Below are 15878 nucleotides of genomic sequence, written 5' to 3'. Positions count from 1 at the left end.
TTTGAGGGTGTTGAACGCCTCCTCACACTCCACTGTCCAAGTGAAAGCCTTGTCCTTCGGCAGCAGGCGGTTCAGTGGAGCAGCAACGCTTGAGAAGCCCCGTACAAACCTCCTGTAGTACGAGGCCAGGCCCAGGAAGCTCTTCAGCTGACGCTGGTCGGTGGGGGTGGGCCAGTCTCTGACAGCCGCTACCTTGTCCTCCATGGTGCTGATCCCCTCCTTCCCCACTCGGTGGCCCAAGAAGGACACCTCTCTCCTCATGAAGTGGCACTTCTCGGGGTGGAGCTTCAGACCTGCGGCAGCCACCCTCTCCAGCACACACCGTAGCGCCCCCAGGGCTGACTGGAAGGAGCTGCCATGGGCCAGGATGTCATCGAGGTATACCAGACACTGCTGTCGGGGATGCCATCCAGCACCCTGTCCATCAAACGCTCAAAAGTAGCTGGAGCGTTGCACAGGCCAAAGCACAGGACCTTGAACTGCCAGTGTCCTCTGTTAGTGGAGAACGCAGTTTTGGCTTTGGCCTCTGGGGGAGAGGGGCACCTGCCAGTAGCCACTGCGGAGGTCTAGTGAAGAGAACCAGGAGGACCCCTAACCAGGTCCAGCGACTCATCGATACGTGGTATGGGGTATGAGTCCTTCCTGGTTACCTCATTCAGCCGCCTGTAGTCCGCACAGAACCTCAGCTTGCCCCCTTCTTCGGAACCATGACGACTGGCGCCGCCCAGGGGCTGTCTGAGGGCTCAATGAAGTCTGCCCGCTGCATCTCCAACACAGCCTTGTCTGCCGCCTCCTGGCGTGCCAGCGGGATACGGCGGGACGCATCTTGATAGGTCGAGCATCACCTGTGTCGATCTCATGCTGCACCAGATGAGTCTGACCCACCTCTTCCTCACTCAGCGCAAAGCTGTCTCTGAATTCAAACAGCAACTGCCTCAACCGTTCCTGCTGCTCGGGGTCAAGACCAACACAGTTCCTCCCCCATATCTCCCTCACTGCAGACAGTGTCCTCTCCCCTCCCATCTGGGGTAGCTGGGCTGGGGGCGCGGCCCGGGCTCACAGAGGACTGTGTCGTGGAGGTAGCTGGGGGAATGTAACGCAAACGCCGTAGGTGACAGGGGGCTGGGGAAAAGTCACACCCAGATGTGGGGGAGGGGGGCAGCCATGAGTCTCTGCTGCTTTAACTGTTGGAGTAAAGGGTTTGTTGGGTTGAGTGAATGTGACATTAGGGGCCATGGTGACCTCCGGCCCTCCCTGGAAGCTCAGTGTGCCCCTATTTAGGTCTAACTGGCAGCCTGTGCTCCTAAGAAAGTCCAACCCCAGGATACAAGGGTCCTGCACAGCCGCCACCCACACAGGATGACGCACAGTCCTGCCCCCTACTGTCAGAGTCATTATTCCCTTCCCTTTCATGGGTGCCAGCTCACCTGTGACTGTGCGGAGCTGCACAGTTGTGGGCTCACACTGAGTCCAACCTGGCACAATATCTGGCCTCACCAGGGTTACTGTGGACCCAGTGTCCACCAGGGCGGAGCAGGGCACCCCCTCCACAGTGACAGGGACATGACAAAAGTCCCCAACACAGGTCCGGCCCACCACAACAACAGGCTCCATCCGCTTGCCCTCGTCTGCTTCTGGGGGAAGTGGAGCCTTGCTTCCCCGTCTGTGCCGGTGGGCTCCTCCTGAAGAAGATGGTGGTTGGGATAGAAAGCCAGGGGTCCGCACTACCCGGTCTATGCGGACCCCGAGCCGTTTCCCTGAGCTCTGGGGGACATGGGGCAATCTCAGCGCAGATGGCCTGGCTGGCCACAACCCCAGCAGACCCTGGGACCAGGGCGTGTGTTTCGTGCCGCCTGTAGCGACACAGCACGAATGAGTTCTGTCATTTCAGCCACCCATGCAGGCTTTTCCGGCTCCGGGCTGCTCTGCCCCCAGCTCGCACAGAGGGTCTGTCTCCCTGCACCCCCACCAAAGCCCCAGCTGAAGCCCCAGCCCACACCAGCTCCCTCTCCAAAGCCATCTCCAAGGCTACCTGCAATGACTCAGGATGAGCCAGCTGGGTCTGTATGCGCAGCTCCGTAGGAGAGAGCGCCTGTATGAACTGGTCCCGTGCTAGCTCGCTCTGCACGGAGGGGGGCATGTGAGCATATGCCCGCCGAGAGAGGCTCTCAATGTCATTAGCTAGCACCCGTAGAGGCTCTCCAGGCTGCCTGCGTCTATTAGTTCGGAGCGCAGTAGCCCGGGCTGTACACACTGTCCATAGCGCCTCCTCAGTGCTCCCACTAAAGCACCATAATCACGTCTGTCCTCTGGGCTAATCAATATCAAACAGGCCAGAGCTTCATCCGTGAGGCATAAAGCCAACTGCAGTGCCCTATCTTCATCCGACCACCCCCTAAAATGAGCTAACAGTTCAAACTGAGCATGAAAAGCTTCCCAATCCGCCTTACCGGAATACTTCGGGGTCTTAACGGATACGGACGCAGCCGGGAACTGGGCGCCGCCATGTTTGTTTACATCCTGAGCCCCAGATTCCTCGTCCCGCCGCGTCGACGTCACCCCTTCGGTCCGCCCACCAGAATCCGCACGAAACACAGTCGACGAAGCACTCATGCCCGCTTCAGCCGCCATCACTCTAACGTCCTCCCTCAAGCGGCCTCTGGGCTCCGATGCCCTGGCGATCTCCTCAGCCAGAACCCCCGACGTCCATGCACACGCACCTCCTTGGCCATAATCGTCCCCTACCTCCACCTTCGGATTCCCTCGAAGCATCTTCAACCCCCGTTCTCACCTACGGTAGCTAGCCACAGAAGTCAGCTAGCTAGCTGGCTAACTTTTATCAACGTTTTTACTTCTGACACCAATGTAATGACCTGACTAGATCATAAAAGAACAACTGTCCAGACAGAGGATTGAGTTTACAAATGGACGGTTTATTAAACCAACTTTACACAGGCTACTGTTTGGCCGTAGCCCACGCCAAATAAAGGAAAGATAACCCACAAGCCAATCGTGACCTTCTCTTGTGAAGCCCAGACGTAAAAAGAGAGAGAACAAAGGCTAAACCTGGTCTTAACTTCCAATGCTCCATCCCCCTGCCCAACCCCCCTCCACGCCACTCCGCCAACCGCCAGGATGCCCGGCATCAGAACATTCCAGGCATTCCCGTGATTGGCAGATAGCAGGTTGATTGACATGTCGGACCCCGCGAACACTGGGTACTGGTAGGTACAACACAACCATCTACTAGCCTAACACATAACACACAGCTGTCTGTGCGGGTCGCTACAAAACATTGAATTTGGCTTTACTGCTGTTAGCCCATAGAAACACATTGGATAGCATTCATACATGGCAAAATATAAAATAAATACATCAAAAAGGTATTATCTGAGTGATATAAGAAAGCTCGGGAAATTATTGTATTTCGTTAACCTATATTTGATGTCGAGTTCACATGCTAGTCGGAACTTGAAAACTCTGAAATGTTCTAACTGGTTGTAGTTAATCACAGGCTGCGTTCAACGAATTAGCAAGTCTGAAATTTCGGAGTTTCCTAGTTCCGACTGGCATGTGAATGCAGCATAACCACTTTTTTGACACTAGAGTACTTTCATATATACTTCCATTCAGTTTTGAAACTGGTACCAGGTTACCTTCTGACAGGGCTTGTGGGCTTTGTAGAGCAAAACAACCGAAATGTCTGTGTTTGTGAGAGTCTCACCTTTCGATGGTGGGGTCATATTGGTTTGTAGCCCAAACCGTTCGGACGCTACACACGTCCGGATGTCTCCTGGTCTGACGAACACCGCTGTAGCTGTCACCTTCCACCGCACATGCAGATTGCCGACATCGGCAGATGCGGTGGATTGATACGCAGACCATGCAAAAAACTGATCTCTAGTTTAAACAAGCGGATTCTGATGGGGATTTTTTTATGATGCTAATTATTATGCTGCTGCTCCCTAGGGGTGAGATGTGTGCAGTCTAAATGCATTATTTACTCTAAACTGTGTCCTAAGCACTAAACTACAAGCCTAGTCAAGCAGACTGACCGCTAATGTTTCGTTTCACTGATATGTGAAGTGAAACAGAATGTGAGCTATCGTGAGATCAGGCTGGTTTCACATGGCTGCAAAATACCTCAGAATTATAACAAAACAAATAACTTGAGTCACTCACACAGTAGGAAAGCAGAGCTTTTTTATTCATGACAGATGTAAACTAGAGATTTAGATTATGCTACAAAAATTGAAACATCTTACAGTGCAAATAACATGTTGAGAAAGTGCCTAGAGAGAGTACTGTTGGCACTTTTTTTTAACAAAAGGGACATTCATTTTCATGGTGGCTTTGGCCATGTTCCAGGCTGACTACTTTGCAGACACCTGCCAGATCTCACATGTGGATAGGTGTTTAACATATCAGCTTTCCACATCATATAGCAATCTGATGCACAATTGCGCCGTCGATGATGTATCACGCAAAGTATTCGTTGATGCAATGCAACGTCTGCGATATAGTCGGCCTGGAACGTAACCTTTAACTTTAAGAGGCAGTTTCTGGCAGACAGTCAATACATGAGCCTTACCCTTTTATCATAACCAAGTGGGAAGGTGGTATTTACCACATAGGAAAATCCACTTGAACGCCCCTCCAACTGGTAATAACTAGTCTATCATCCCTGAGCTACAACTTCTCCCACATGCTGACCTCTGACGTCACCTGCTAAGGAAATGAACGTGATAACAGCATTTTCGGCAGTTACATGCAACAAAACATTTATAAAAAGCAATCTATTATTATGGTTTTTGAACACTATAATTAGTTTCAAGCATTGCTGGCTGTACTTTTATCCAATCAGCGGTTCTCAACAAGTTCAAAGCACGTGAATGCACTTCACAACTGGTCATTTCCACATTCCCACTTGATTATGAACGCAGCATTAGATCAAATAAGTAGGTCTCTGAGGGACGTTGTGAAGAGGGCAGAGACAAGCAGACACACCAACAGCGGAAGGGACAGGGCGAGGGAGGGCGGTCCCGCGTTGGGGACTATGGAAAACAGACAGGTGCCGATGTTCCTGGCTTTGTCCATCGCCACCAGCTCCACTGTCAGAGAGCAGCACGAAGCGTTGAACGCTGCCGCGACAACCGTCTGCTTCAGGTCCGTGTGGGTGAGACTGCCCACGCCCTGGCGGTGTGTGATGCTGGCGATACCGGTGCCGTTGACGCCGTCGGTCAGGTTGGCAGAGAGCTGCCAGAAGGAGGAGCTGCAGGCTGCTGGGTCAGCTGGGCAGTCGTCCGACGAGACGCTGACCACATCGCACTTGGGAGGGGTGAAATCTGTCACCTGGGGGGAGAGAGAGGGAGAGAGAGAGGTGAAGAGAGGGAGAGAGAGAGAGAGGTAAAGAGAGAGAGAGAGAGAATCGCAGCTATTATTTATGGCACAGTTTTGTGTGGCTGAGCTTCACATTTCAATGTCACATGTACAAGTACAGTAAAATGCCTTTCTTGCAAACTCAAAACCCAACAATGCAATAATCAATAACAATGTATTACTAGAAAATAGCACAAGAGAAATAAGAGGGCGGAGACAGAATGCTCTTAAAGAGGAGCTGAACTCAAAAACCAACTACACCTGTGTCAACGATGTTAGTCAAATACACAGTTTCTAGTGTCAACATTTGCTATGTTTCCATTAACTTGTCGAGAGATTTTTGGTCGACATTTAGAAAATTTGCAATGAAAATAGATGCCTGCTACCGTGCACTTCCACTGAACGTTCGTGTCGATAAAAACAGCTGGCCATCATGACGTCACACCTACAACTTTTTAGCTAACAACCTAAGTTCGAATACCCATACTAACATACTGTATACTACATTCTTAATGAGTATTTACTACATACTATTAGTTCATTTTAGTATACTGTAAACGAACGGTATCCTTTCAGTTGAGCATACTAGCGCTTCCCCTGTCTACCGGAAGTTGATGCTGTTGCTATGCAACCTCTTGCTAGTTTGTTAGCGTAACAAATTACTAGCTAGACATTTTACGATTTCGTGTGTGTTCTTAAATTAAATCTGGAGTGCCAGAGTGCGCTCTGGGCGTTCGTAAATTCAGAGCGTTTGCAGATTGTCCGTTTGTAAATTCAGAGCATTCAAAGCGCACACTGGACGCTCTGGCCGAGGAGTAGGGTTGATCCGAGCGTTCTGACCTCGCAACGGCGGTCAAGCACCCAAACTAACTGGCTAACGTTGGCTAACTTGCTAGCTACTTCCAGACACAAATCAGAGAACACCTCACTCTGACCATTGTACTCGCCCTAGCAGAGCTGGTTAGGCTGTTTTCATGTTATCCAGAGCATTGGTGACTGTGCTGCTGGCAAGAATGTAATAAAGTTGTTTTTTTTGCCCAAGTTTACTGACACCGGCCATATTCAACGGGGGTTGAGCATTCATAAATCAGTTTTCTGCGCTCTCTGGCACACTCAGATGAGAGGCTCTGAAATCGGAGTAGATAGCCAGAATTAACAATGGCCATTGACAACGCACAGGACTATACCACTTAGCTAAGCATGACATAAATAAGCACGGAAATAGTGTCCACTGCTTATATAGTTCATATTTTGGCAAATTTAGTATGACATCGGAACTTTTGGCATACTAAGTATATATCCATACTATGACCAATAACCATACTACATACTCAATTTACGTCACAAATAGTACATTAGTGTGGTTAGTATGAGTATTCGAACACAGCTCTAGTATGGATTAAAAATAAAGTAGTTGAAGTGCTTATCCATTTAGGGAAATTGTGCATTAATACATTGCAGACAGCCTGTATGCCCTCCCACCTATCTGTTTCATGTCGCCCGCAAAAGCCACAATGGATAGAATGCAAGAATTGACTAATATTTGCCATATTCTAATCATTCTAATGTGCCAACGTGTCGCCACGGTCAGTGCCATGGTGAAACTTGCAGTCTTGTAGATCTGAAATAACTGGATGGTGAAACTTGTACCCAGCCAGCCAGAAAATTAAGGCAAAGCAATTCTGGCGTTGGTGAAATTCAGGACAAGGATCCTGCAAAGAAACATTATTTTTATAGTTGAAAAATAGATTTAGCAAAGCAGTAAGCATTTAGAATTACATGCCCTGCATACCTTTAAAAGTATTAGTCATTTATTGAGAAAACACAGTTTCCATCATCATTTAAAGAATGTTAGACAAAATAAAAATCCATCTGTCGAATAGATAAAAATGTTGATGATCTTTAGCAAATGTATTCTTTTGCTTCAGTTTTCATTACACATGTTGCAATGTTTTTGTTTGCAATATTGATTTAGATTTGTCAAAAATGGCTTTGTTTAGAAGGAGTGCAAAGGCGAATTGAGTTATTGCACACGAGCACTTCACAGAGTAGGCGTTCCCTAACAAAATATGCAAATGAACGCTAGAACGTGCCAATAGAATCTCGCTAGCTCGTGCTTGGCTCTGCCCACCTACTTGCTTGTTCTGACCACTATGACTAATTTGTTCCCATTTGACACAATGGGCTGTGGTCTATCTTGGTTTAGTTATAGAAATATTTGATTCTAGTCAGAGGGCAGATACGCGTGTGAACAACAGGCACAACGGTTTCCATTAGTTACCACAACCACAAAGTCAAAATTGGCTAGTATATCTTCAAAATTCATGAAAACAAAAATGTGCTTTTTGGTTAATGTAAGGTTAGCAGTGTTCTTAAGGTTAGGTTTAAAATCACATTTTAAGAAGACTAATGGTAGAAATAGGCGGGGTTTAAGACTGTGGCTGTGGTAACTAGTGACGACCAGGCACAACTCCGATATAAAGTGTTTTTTCTGAAAGTTGCCGGGATGTCACTTGTCCTACTTATAACAGTACACGCATAAACTACTCATTGCAAAACGTCTATTCGATCAAATAAGCTACATGTAGCAAATATGCCATTACATTTTCTGTTAACCAAAATGGTGCGCGAACAAAACAACCCAACACCTGCTGGATAATATTTTGGGTTAATTTATCCCTCTATTCACCTCTTTATCTAAGATTGTGCTCAGAGCATGGGATTCTTGAACAATCACGTCACGCGGTTGCTAAACCATTCGTCACCCAAAGTACGGTGGCCTGTTTGGGACTGTGACTCAAGAGGGACAAACAACAATTACTGTCAGGATAGTATATAGCGAACATAACACACCCACATTGAACCACACCCCAAAGATGTAAATTTAGTTATTCTTAATAAGTACCTGAAATACCAGGCGGAATCAGTGTTCAGCCCCTCTTTAAAAATGTGTTTCCTTGTCTGCCTTTACTTCATGATAATAGCAGTAGGTAGTAGATTTCCACCATGTTGCTTTCACCAACACAAGTCCTCTGAAATCAGTGGCCATAATTACGTAAATGAGATGAGGAAATTAGGCTGTTTAGTTTACATCTATGTCAGGCACAGGTGCCTGGTGGCATCTTAATTGGGGAGGACGGGCTCATAGTAATGTCTGGAACGGCATAAATTGAATGTATTAAAACATAATTTCATACCATTCACTCCATTTCAGCCATTGTTATGAGCCGCCCTCCCCTCACCAGCCTCCTGTGATGTCAGGTTACCTTGGTGGTGTATAAACAGGTGCCCACGTTCCTGGCTTTGTCCACCACCACCAGCTCCACTGTCAGAGAGCAGCACGAAGCGTTGAACGCTGCCACGACAACCGTCTGCTTCAGGTCCGTGTGGGTGAGACTGCCCACGCCCTGGCGGTGTGTGAGATTGGCGATACCGGTGCCGTTGACGCCGTCGGTCAGGTTGGCAGAGAGCTGCCAGAAGGAGCCGTTGCAGGCTGCTGCGTCAGCGGGGCAATCGACCGACGAGACGCTGACCACCTCACACTGTGGAGGGGTGAGATCTGTCACCTGGAGAGATAGATAGATGGATAGATATAAATTAGTTCAACCTGTGGGTGTTGGTAGTACTTTCTCTGACCACCAGAGGACTTGTGTGGCTGAGCTTCAATGCTCTTGAAGAGGAGCTGAACTCAAAAACCAACTTTTCTAGATGAGAATGGCCTATGTGGCATCGATATTAGCCAAATACAGTTTCTAATGCCAACATTAGCTCAATTTCCATTAACTTGTCCAGAGATTTTTTGTAGACATTTAGAAGGTTTGACATTTAATAATAAAATGCCATTTAGCAGACGCTTTTATCCAAAGCGACTTAGTCATGTGTGCATACATTTTTACGTACACATTTATAAAGTTTGCATAGAAAATAGATGCGATAATTGCCTGATAAGGTGCGTTTCCACTTAACTATTGTGTCGATAGAAACGGCTGGACGTAATGACGTCACACCTACAAAAAACATTATTTTGCTAAAACGCTACAGTGTCTAATAAAAATAAAGTAGTTGAAGTGTTTCTCCATTTTGGCAAATTGTGCATGAATAAAGTGGCAACAGCATGTATGCCCTTCCACCCATCTGTTTCATGTCTCAGGTAGCCTGCAAAGGCCAGCAAGAATAGAATGCAATAACTGACTGATATTTGCCATTGTCTAATTTATTATCACGTGCCAACGTATCGCCACGGTCTGTGCCATGGTGAAAGTTGCACTCTCGTAGATCTGAAGTAATTGGATGGTGACACTTGCATCCAGCCATCCCCTACAAGCAAGGCGAAGCAATTCAGTCATTATTGAGTCAGGACAAGGATCCTGCAAAGAAGCATTCTGTTTATAGTTGAGAAATAGCTTTAGCAAGCAGTAGGCATTTAGAATTAAATGTGGAGTGGAGCTTTATAGTTATGTGGTGACATCAAGTGCCCGCGTACCTTACAAATTATTGGACAATAATAATTCATTCGAAAAACACTTTCCATCATTTATAAAGAAAGTTTGACGAAAGAACACCACCCCTGTCGAACAGATAAAAATGTTGATCTTCAGAACATTTATCCTATAGCTGCCGTTTCCATTACACATGTCGCAATGTTTTTGTTTGCAATATTGATTTAGTCGAATAAACCTGGGTCAATAGAAACCTGCCTATTGACTACAAAGTGTAAATAGGACAATTGGTCAACGTCAGTATCGTCCTAAACAGATTTGTGAGAATTGAGGTTGTCACAGTTTAACTCAGGGTTGGGTTTTGATTTAAATCTCCTGCCCACATGGGACCACTGCCTGCCACAGTCTAATCACGCAGGCAGTAATCAAATTATTCAGAGCACAGCTGCCCGGTGTGCTGCAGTGCACGCTATCCAATTGCTCACCAGAATCAACCTACAAGTAGAACCCGCTCATTTATTTCACAGACAGCCAAACTAACCATTGGCATGCACCGCGCTGGACTTGTTCACACAACAATATATACAAGATATCGTCGCAAATTTTATGTTGAAAGAACTACAGTTTTTTTATTTTTATAAAGGCTTGTTTTTTCCCCCAAACTCAAACATCGTCACATTTGTGAGCTAATGTTAGCATCACAAACTCAACTTTCATCAGAGATATGGATATAATGACTACGTTTATGTCTCCGCCCTAACAATGAGTTATTTGTCCACAGAGCGGAACGGCGGGCTGTTAAATTCAACACTCATTGACCTCAACACAAAAACTCATCGCTTGGGTGCGAAAAAAATGGAGAAGACAGATTTTGGGACCAGTTATCCCTCTCTTCGCCTCTTTCTCTTTGATAACGCTCAGCGCATGGGATTCTTGACCAGTCACGTCACGCGGTTGCTAAACCATTCCTCACCCAAAGTATGGTGGTCTGTTTGGGACTGTGACTCAAGAGGGACAACAACAATTACTGTCAGGATAGTATATAGCGAACATAACACACCCACATTGAACCACACCCCCAAGACACACATTTTGTTTTTCTTAATGAGTACGGGAAAAGCCCAGGCAGAATCAGTGTTCAGCCCCTCTTTAAAAAATATGTTTCCTTGTCTGCCTTTCCTTGATGATAATAGCAGTAGGTATTAGATTTCCACCATGTTGCTTTCACCAACACAAGTCCTCTGAAATCAGTGGCCATGATGACCTAAATGAGATTAGGCACACTTGCCTGGTGGCACCTTGATTGGGGAGGACGGGCTCATAGTAATGTCTGGAACGGAATTGATGGAATGGTATCAAAGACGTGGTTTCCATGTGTTTGATACCATTCCATTTACTCCATTTCAGCCATTGTCATGAGCCATCCTCCCCTAACCAGCCTCCTGAGATGCCAAGTTACCTTAGTGTATAGACAGGTGCCCACGTTCATGGCCTTGTCCACCGCCACCAGCTCCACTGTCAGAGAGCAGCAAGAAGCGTTGAACGCTGCCGCGACAACCGTCTGCTTCAGGTCCGTGTGGGTGAGACTGCCCACGCCCTGGCGGTGTGTGAGATTGGCGATACCGGTGCCGTTGACGCCGTCGGTCAGGTTGGCAGAGAGCTGCCAGAAAGCGGAGCTGCAGGCTGCTGGGTCAGCTGGGCAGTCGTCCGACGAGACACTGACCACCTCGCACTGTGGAGGGGTGAAATCTGTAACCTGGGGGGGAGGGAGAGAGAGCGAGAGAGACTGTGATCATGATGATGATGGAGAAGAGATGAGGAAAGGAGGCTATTTAGAAGTGGAGATAGCCCATACAGTGGAGACGGACCATATAGTGGAGATGGACCATATAGTGGAGACGGACCATATAGTGGAGACGGACCATATAGTGGAGACAGACCATGTAGTGGAGACAGACCATATAGTGGAGACAGCCCATATAGTGGAGACAGACCATATAGTGGAGACAGACCATGTAGTGGAGACAGACCATATAGTGGAGACAGCCCACAAAGGCCTCTCAGCTCTCTAGTGTATCTTTATCTATAGCTCTACTGTCTTACATTTCTACACCCATTGTGATGTCACATTAGAATGCACACACAGGGTTCTATACTGAACAAAAATATAAACGCAACATGGAAAGTGTTGGTCCCATGTTTCATGAGCTGAAATAAAAGATCCCAGAAATAGGCACAAAAAGCATCCCTGTTAGTAAGCATTTCTCCATGCTAAGATAATCCATCCACCTGACAGGTGTGGCATATCAAGAAGCTGATTAAACAGCATGATCATTACACAGGTGCACCTTGCGCCGGGGACAATAAATGGCCACTCTAAAATATGCAGTTTTGTCACACAACACAATGCCACAGATGTCTCAAGTTTTGAGGGACTGTGCAATTGGCATGCTGACTCCAGGAATGTCCACTAGAGCTGTTACCAGAGAATGTAATGTTCATTTATCTACCATTGGCGTCCCATTCATCCGCCACCATCACCTCATGTTTCATCATAATTATGCACAGCCTCATGTCACAAGGATCTCTACACAATTCCTGGAAGCTGAAAATGTCCCAGTTCTTCCATGGGCTGCATACTCACCACACATGTCACCCATTGAGCTTGTTTGGGATGCTCTGAATCGACGTGTACGACAGCGTGTTCCAGTTCCCGCCAATATCCAGCAACTTCACACAGCCATTGAAGAAGAGTGGGACAACATTCCACAGGCCACAATCAACAGCCTGACCAACTCTATGTTGCATGAGGCAAATGGTGGTCACACCAGATATGACTGGTTTTCTGATCCACACCCCTATTTTTTTTTAAAGGTATCCTTGACCAACAGATCTGTATTCCCAGTCATGTGAAATCCATAGATTAGGTCCTAATGATTTATTTAAATTGACTGATTCCCTTATATGAACTGTAACTCTTTGGAATTGTTGCATGTTGCGTTTGTTTTTGTTCAGTATAATATATTGATATCTATCTCTGTATCTCTGCAGTTACCTTGGTGACAACAGAGAGGCGCAGGACGGCGTAGTTGGAGTCGACCGCCTCGGGGGCCACTGCCTCGATGGTCAGGGTGACGTCCGTTCCTGAGGGTGTGATGGCGGGCACCGTGATGGTCAGTACCCCTGTGGTGTTTCCTCCGGTGGCCACAGTGACGCTGTTAAGTTAGCATCAGCAATGGGTTAGCATTAATTGTCAATACAAATGATGCCAAGAGAGGACAATATTTAGTCATGTTGAGTCATTTTGCCAGCAGACAAGAAGCTAATTTTGACCAGATAACCTGGTCCCAGATTTGTTTGTGCTTAAATTGCCAACTCCTATGGTCAATGTGCCACGTTACAATGGCTATAGGAGTTGGCAAGAAGGTACAAACAGATCTGGGACCAGTCTCAGGATATTCCAGGCCTGATCCCTACCTGCTGGGGACGTTCATCTTGAAGTCTCTGTCGTTTCTGGCACTGATTTTGTAGGTGCCTCCAGGGGCGTCGGTCATGACGGTGAAGGGAAGGCTGAAGGCTTTACCAGGCTCCATGCTTCTGTCCACCACGGCCTGAGAAGACAAGAAGAAGAAGGAAGAGTAATTGTTGAGGAGTTGTTGTGAGTTCCACTTTTGAACATGTGCAGTTTGTTTGTTGGCCCATTTACAGGGACTGACACATGTCTGTGTTTAGAAAGTCCATGTTGTCATTTGTAAGTAGGGCCCACAGTACTACATGTTTAGAGAGTGATGGTCAGGCACATTTTTCTTTATGATATTATCTGTGAATGTCTATGACCATGGTTATTTTCGAACTCTATCCCAATATGCAATATAGGCTCCTTCATGATTTACAAATGAAAGCCGTTTTTCAATGTAAACAGGAAGTGTGTCATCATCACTTACCTTGATGGTAACCTTGGAGATGGACATCTGAGTGGTGGACTGTCTCTGGAATATGGTGGAGGAAACCACGTCTGTCCCGTTCAACAGTACCACAAGCTCCCCCGCAGGGACCTTGGTTACAGTAACCAGAAAATCCCCGTTGCCCATGTCTTCCAGGGCCCCGCCTACGACCAGTGACCCTGAAGCTGTCACCAAGGCAATGTCGGCCACCTTGACAGAGGCTGGGCCCTTTCTGCCCAACACTGATACCAACAGCATGGCAGGCATACCTGGGAGGAGGAGAGAGGAGAGGAGGAACGGAGGGAAAGTGAGTGAGAGAGAGAGGAGGAGGAGTGTAGGGGTAGGGAGAGAAATAGAGGAGGAACATCCTCTTGAAGGGTGTGGCTATGTAACTGTTCTAGGTTCAGATACATTTTTACAAATGACAATTCATGGCTCTTTATGACTTTGATTAAGTAGGCTTTATAAATGAACAGAATGCATTGTTTCGACCTACGCAACATCAAAGAGGGCCAGCCTACTTTGTGATAGAGAATGCAGCGATGAGTGCAAAACCTGTCACCAGTCAGAAAAACGACGTGCGCAATGATAAACTGCATCTAATGGCTTTAATGAAGTGGCAGCTGCATTATTTTCTCTCCAAAACTATTGAGCGTGCCGTCTTTAGCAAACTCTCTTGCTATCTCTCTCAGAATGACCTTCTTGATCCAAACCAGTCAGGTTTCAAGACTGGTCATTCAACTGAGACTGCTCTTCTCTGTGTCACGGAGGCTCTCCGCACTGCTAAAGCTAACTCTCTCTCCTCTGCTCTTGTCCTTCTAGACCTGTCTGCTGCCTTTGATACTGTGAACCATCAGATCCTCCTCTCCACCCTCTCCGAGCTGGGCATCTCCGGCGCGGCTCACTCCTGGATTGCGTCCTACCTGACCGGTCGCTCCTACCAAGTGGCGTGGCGAGAAGCTGTCTCCGCACCACGTGCTCTCACCACTGGTGTCCCCCAGGGCTCAGTTCTAGGCCCTCTCCTATTCTCCCTATACACCAAGTCACTTGGCTCTGTCATATCCTCACATGGCCTCTCCTATCATTGCTACGCTGACGACACACAACTAATCTTCTCCTTTCCCCCTTCTGATAACCAGGTGGCGAATCGCATGTCTGCATGTCTGGCAGACATATCAGTATGGATGACGGATCACCACCTCAAGCTGAACCTTGGCAAGACGGAGCTGCTCTTCCTCCGGGGAAGGACTGCCTGTTCCATGATCTCGCCATCACGGTTGACAACTCCGTTGTGTCCTCCTCCCAGAGTGTGAAGAGCCTTGGCGTGACCCTGGACAACACCCTGTCGTTTCTCTGCTAACATCAAGGCGGTGACCCGATCCTGTAGGTTCATGCTCTACAACATTCGAGAGTACGACCCTGCCTTACACAGGAAGCGGCACAGGTCCTAATCCAGGCACTTGTCATCTCCCGTCTGGATTACTGCAACTCGCTGTTGGCTGGGCTCCCTGCCTGTGCCATTAAACCCCTACAACTCATCCAGAATGCTGCAGCCCGTCTGGTGTTCAACCTTCCCAAGTTCTCTCACGTCACCCCGCTCCTCCTCACACTCCACTGGCTTCCAGTTGAAGCTCGCATCTGCTACAAGACCATGGTGCTTGCCTCTACGGAGCTGTGAGGGGAACGTCACCTCCGTACCTTCAGTCTCTGATCAGTCCCTACACCCAAACGAGGGCATTGCGTTCATCCACCTCTGGCCTGCTGGCTCCCTACCTCTGCGGATGCATAGTTCCCGCTCAGCCCAGTCAAAACTGTTCGCTGCTCTGGCACCCCAATGGTGGAACAAGCTCCCTCACGACGCCAGGACAGCGGAGTCACTCACCACCTTCCGGAGACATTTGAAACCCCACCTCTTTAAGGAATACCTGGAATAGTATAAAGTAATCCTTCTACCCCCCCCTTACCCCAACCCAAACCCCAACCCAAAAACAAAAAACAAACAAAAAAACTTTGTAAAGTGGTGATCCCACTGGCTATAAGGTGAAAGCACCTATTTGTAAGTCGCTCTGGATAAGAGCGTCTGCTAAATGACGTAAATGTAAATGTAAATGATGTC

At 47.5% G+C, this 15878-nt stretch overlaps 1 protein-coding gene across 1 annotated transcript; it reads right to left on the bottom strand.

Moving 5' to 3' along the window:
* Positions 1 to 4186: 4186 nt before the first annotated feature.
* Positions 4187 to 14026, bottom strand: LOC123486507. Its single transcript, XM_045217826.1, has 6 exons — positions 13763 to 14026; positions 13296 to 13429; positions 12874 to 13033; positions 11278 to 11574; positions 8646 to 8945; positions 4187 to 5352 (listed from the first exon to the last, which is right to left on the bottom strand). Exons 1-6 carry the CDS (start codon positions 14018 to 14020, stop codon positions 4951 to 4953), a joined length of 1551 nt encoding a protein of 516 aa, XP_045073761.1. The 5' UTR covers positions 14021 to 14026; the 3' UTR covers positions 4187 to 4950.
* Positions 14027 to 15878: the final 1852 nt, after the last annotated feature.

The sequence above is a fragment of the Coregonus clupeaformis genome, unplaced genomic scaffold, assembly GCF_020615455.1.
Source record: "Coregonus clupeaformis isolate EN_2021a unplaced genomic scaffold, ASM2061545v1 scaf1245, whole genome shotgun sequence".
Taxonomy (NCBI): domain Eukaryota; kingdom Metazoa; phylum Chordata; class Actinopteri; order Salmoniformes; family Salmonidae; genus Coregonus; species Coregonus clupeaformis.
This window is presented reverse-complemented; position numbering and strand designations above follow the sequence as displayed.

Coding starts and splice junctions, on each gene's coding strand:
- LOC123486507 (XM_045217826.1), bottom strand. CDS start 14,020: ATGCTGTTGGTATCAGTGTTGGGCAGAAAGGGCCCAGCCTCTGTCAAG. Junction 13,430..13,762: donor TCTCCAAGGTTACCATCAAG/GTAAGTGATGAT, acceptor TTGTCTTCTCAG/GCCGTGGTGGACAGAAGCAT. Junction 8,946..11,277: donor GCACCTGTCTATACACTAAG/GTAACTTGGCAT, acceptor CTATCTCTCCAG/GTGACAGATCTCACCCCTCC.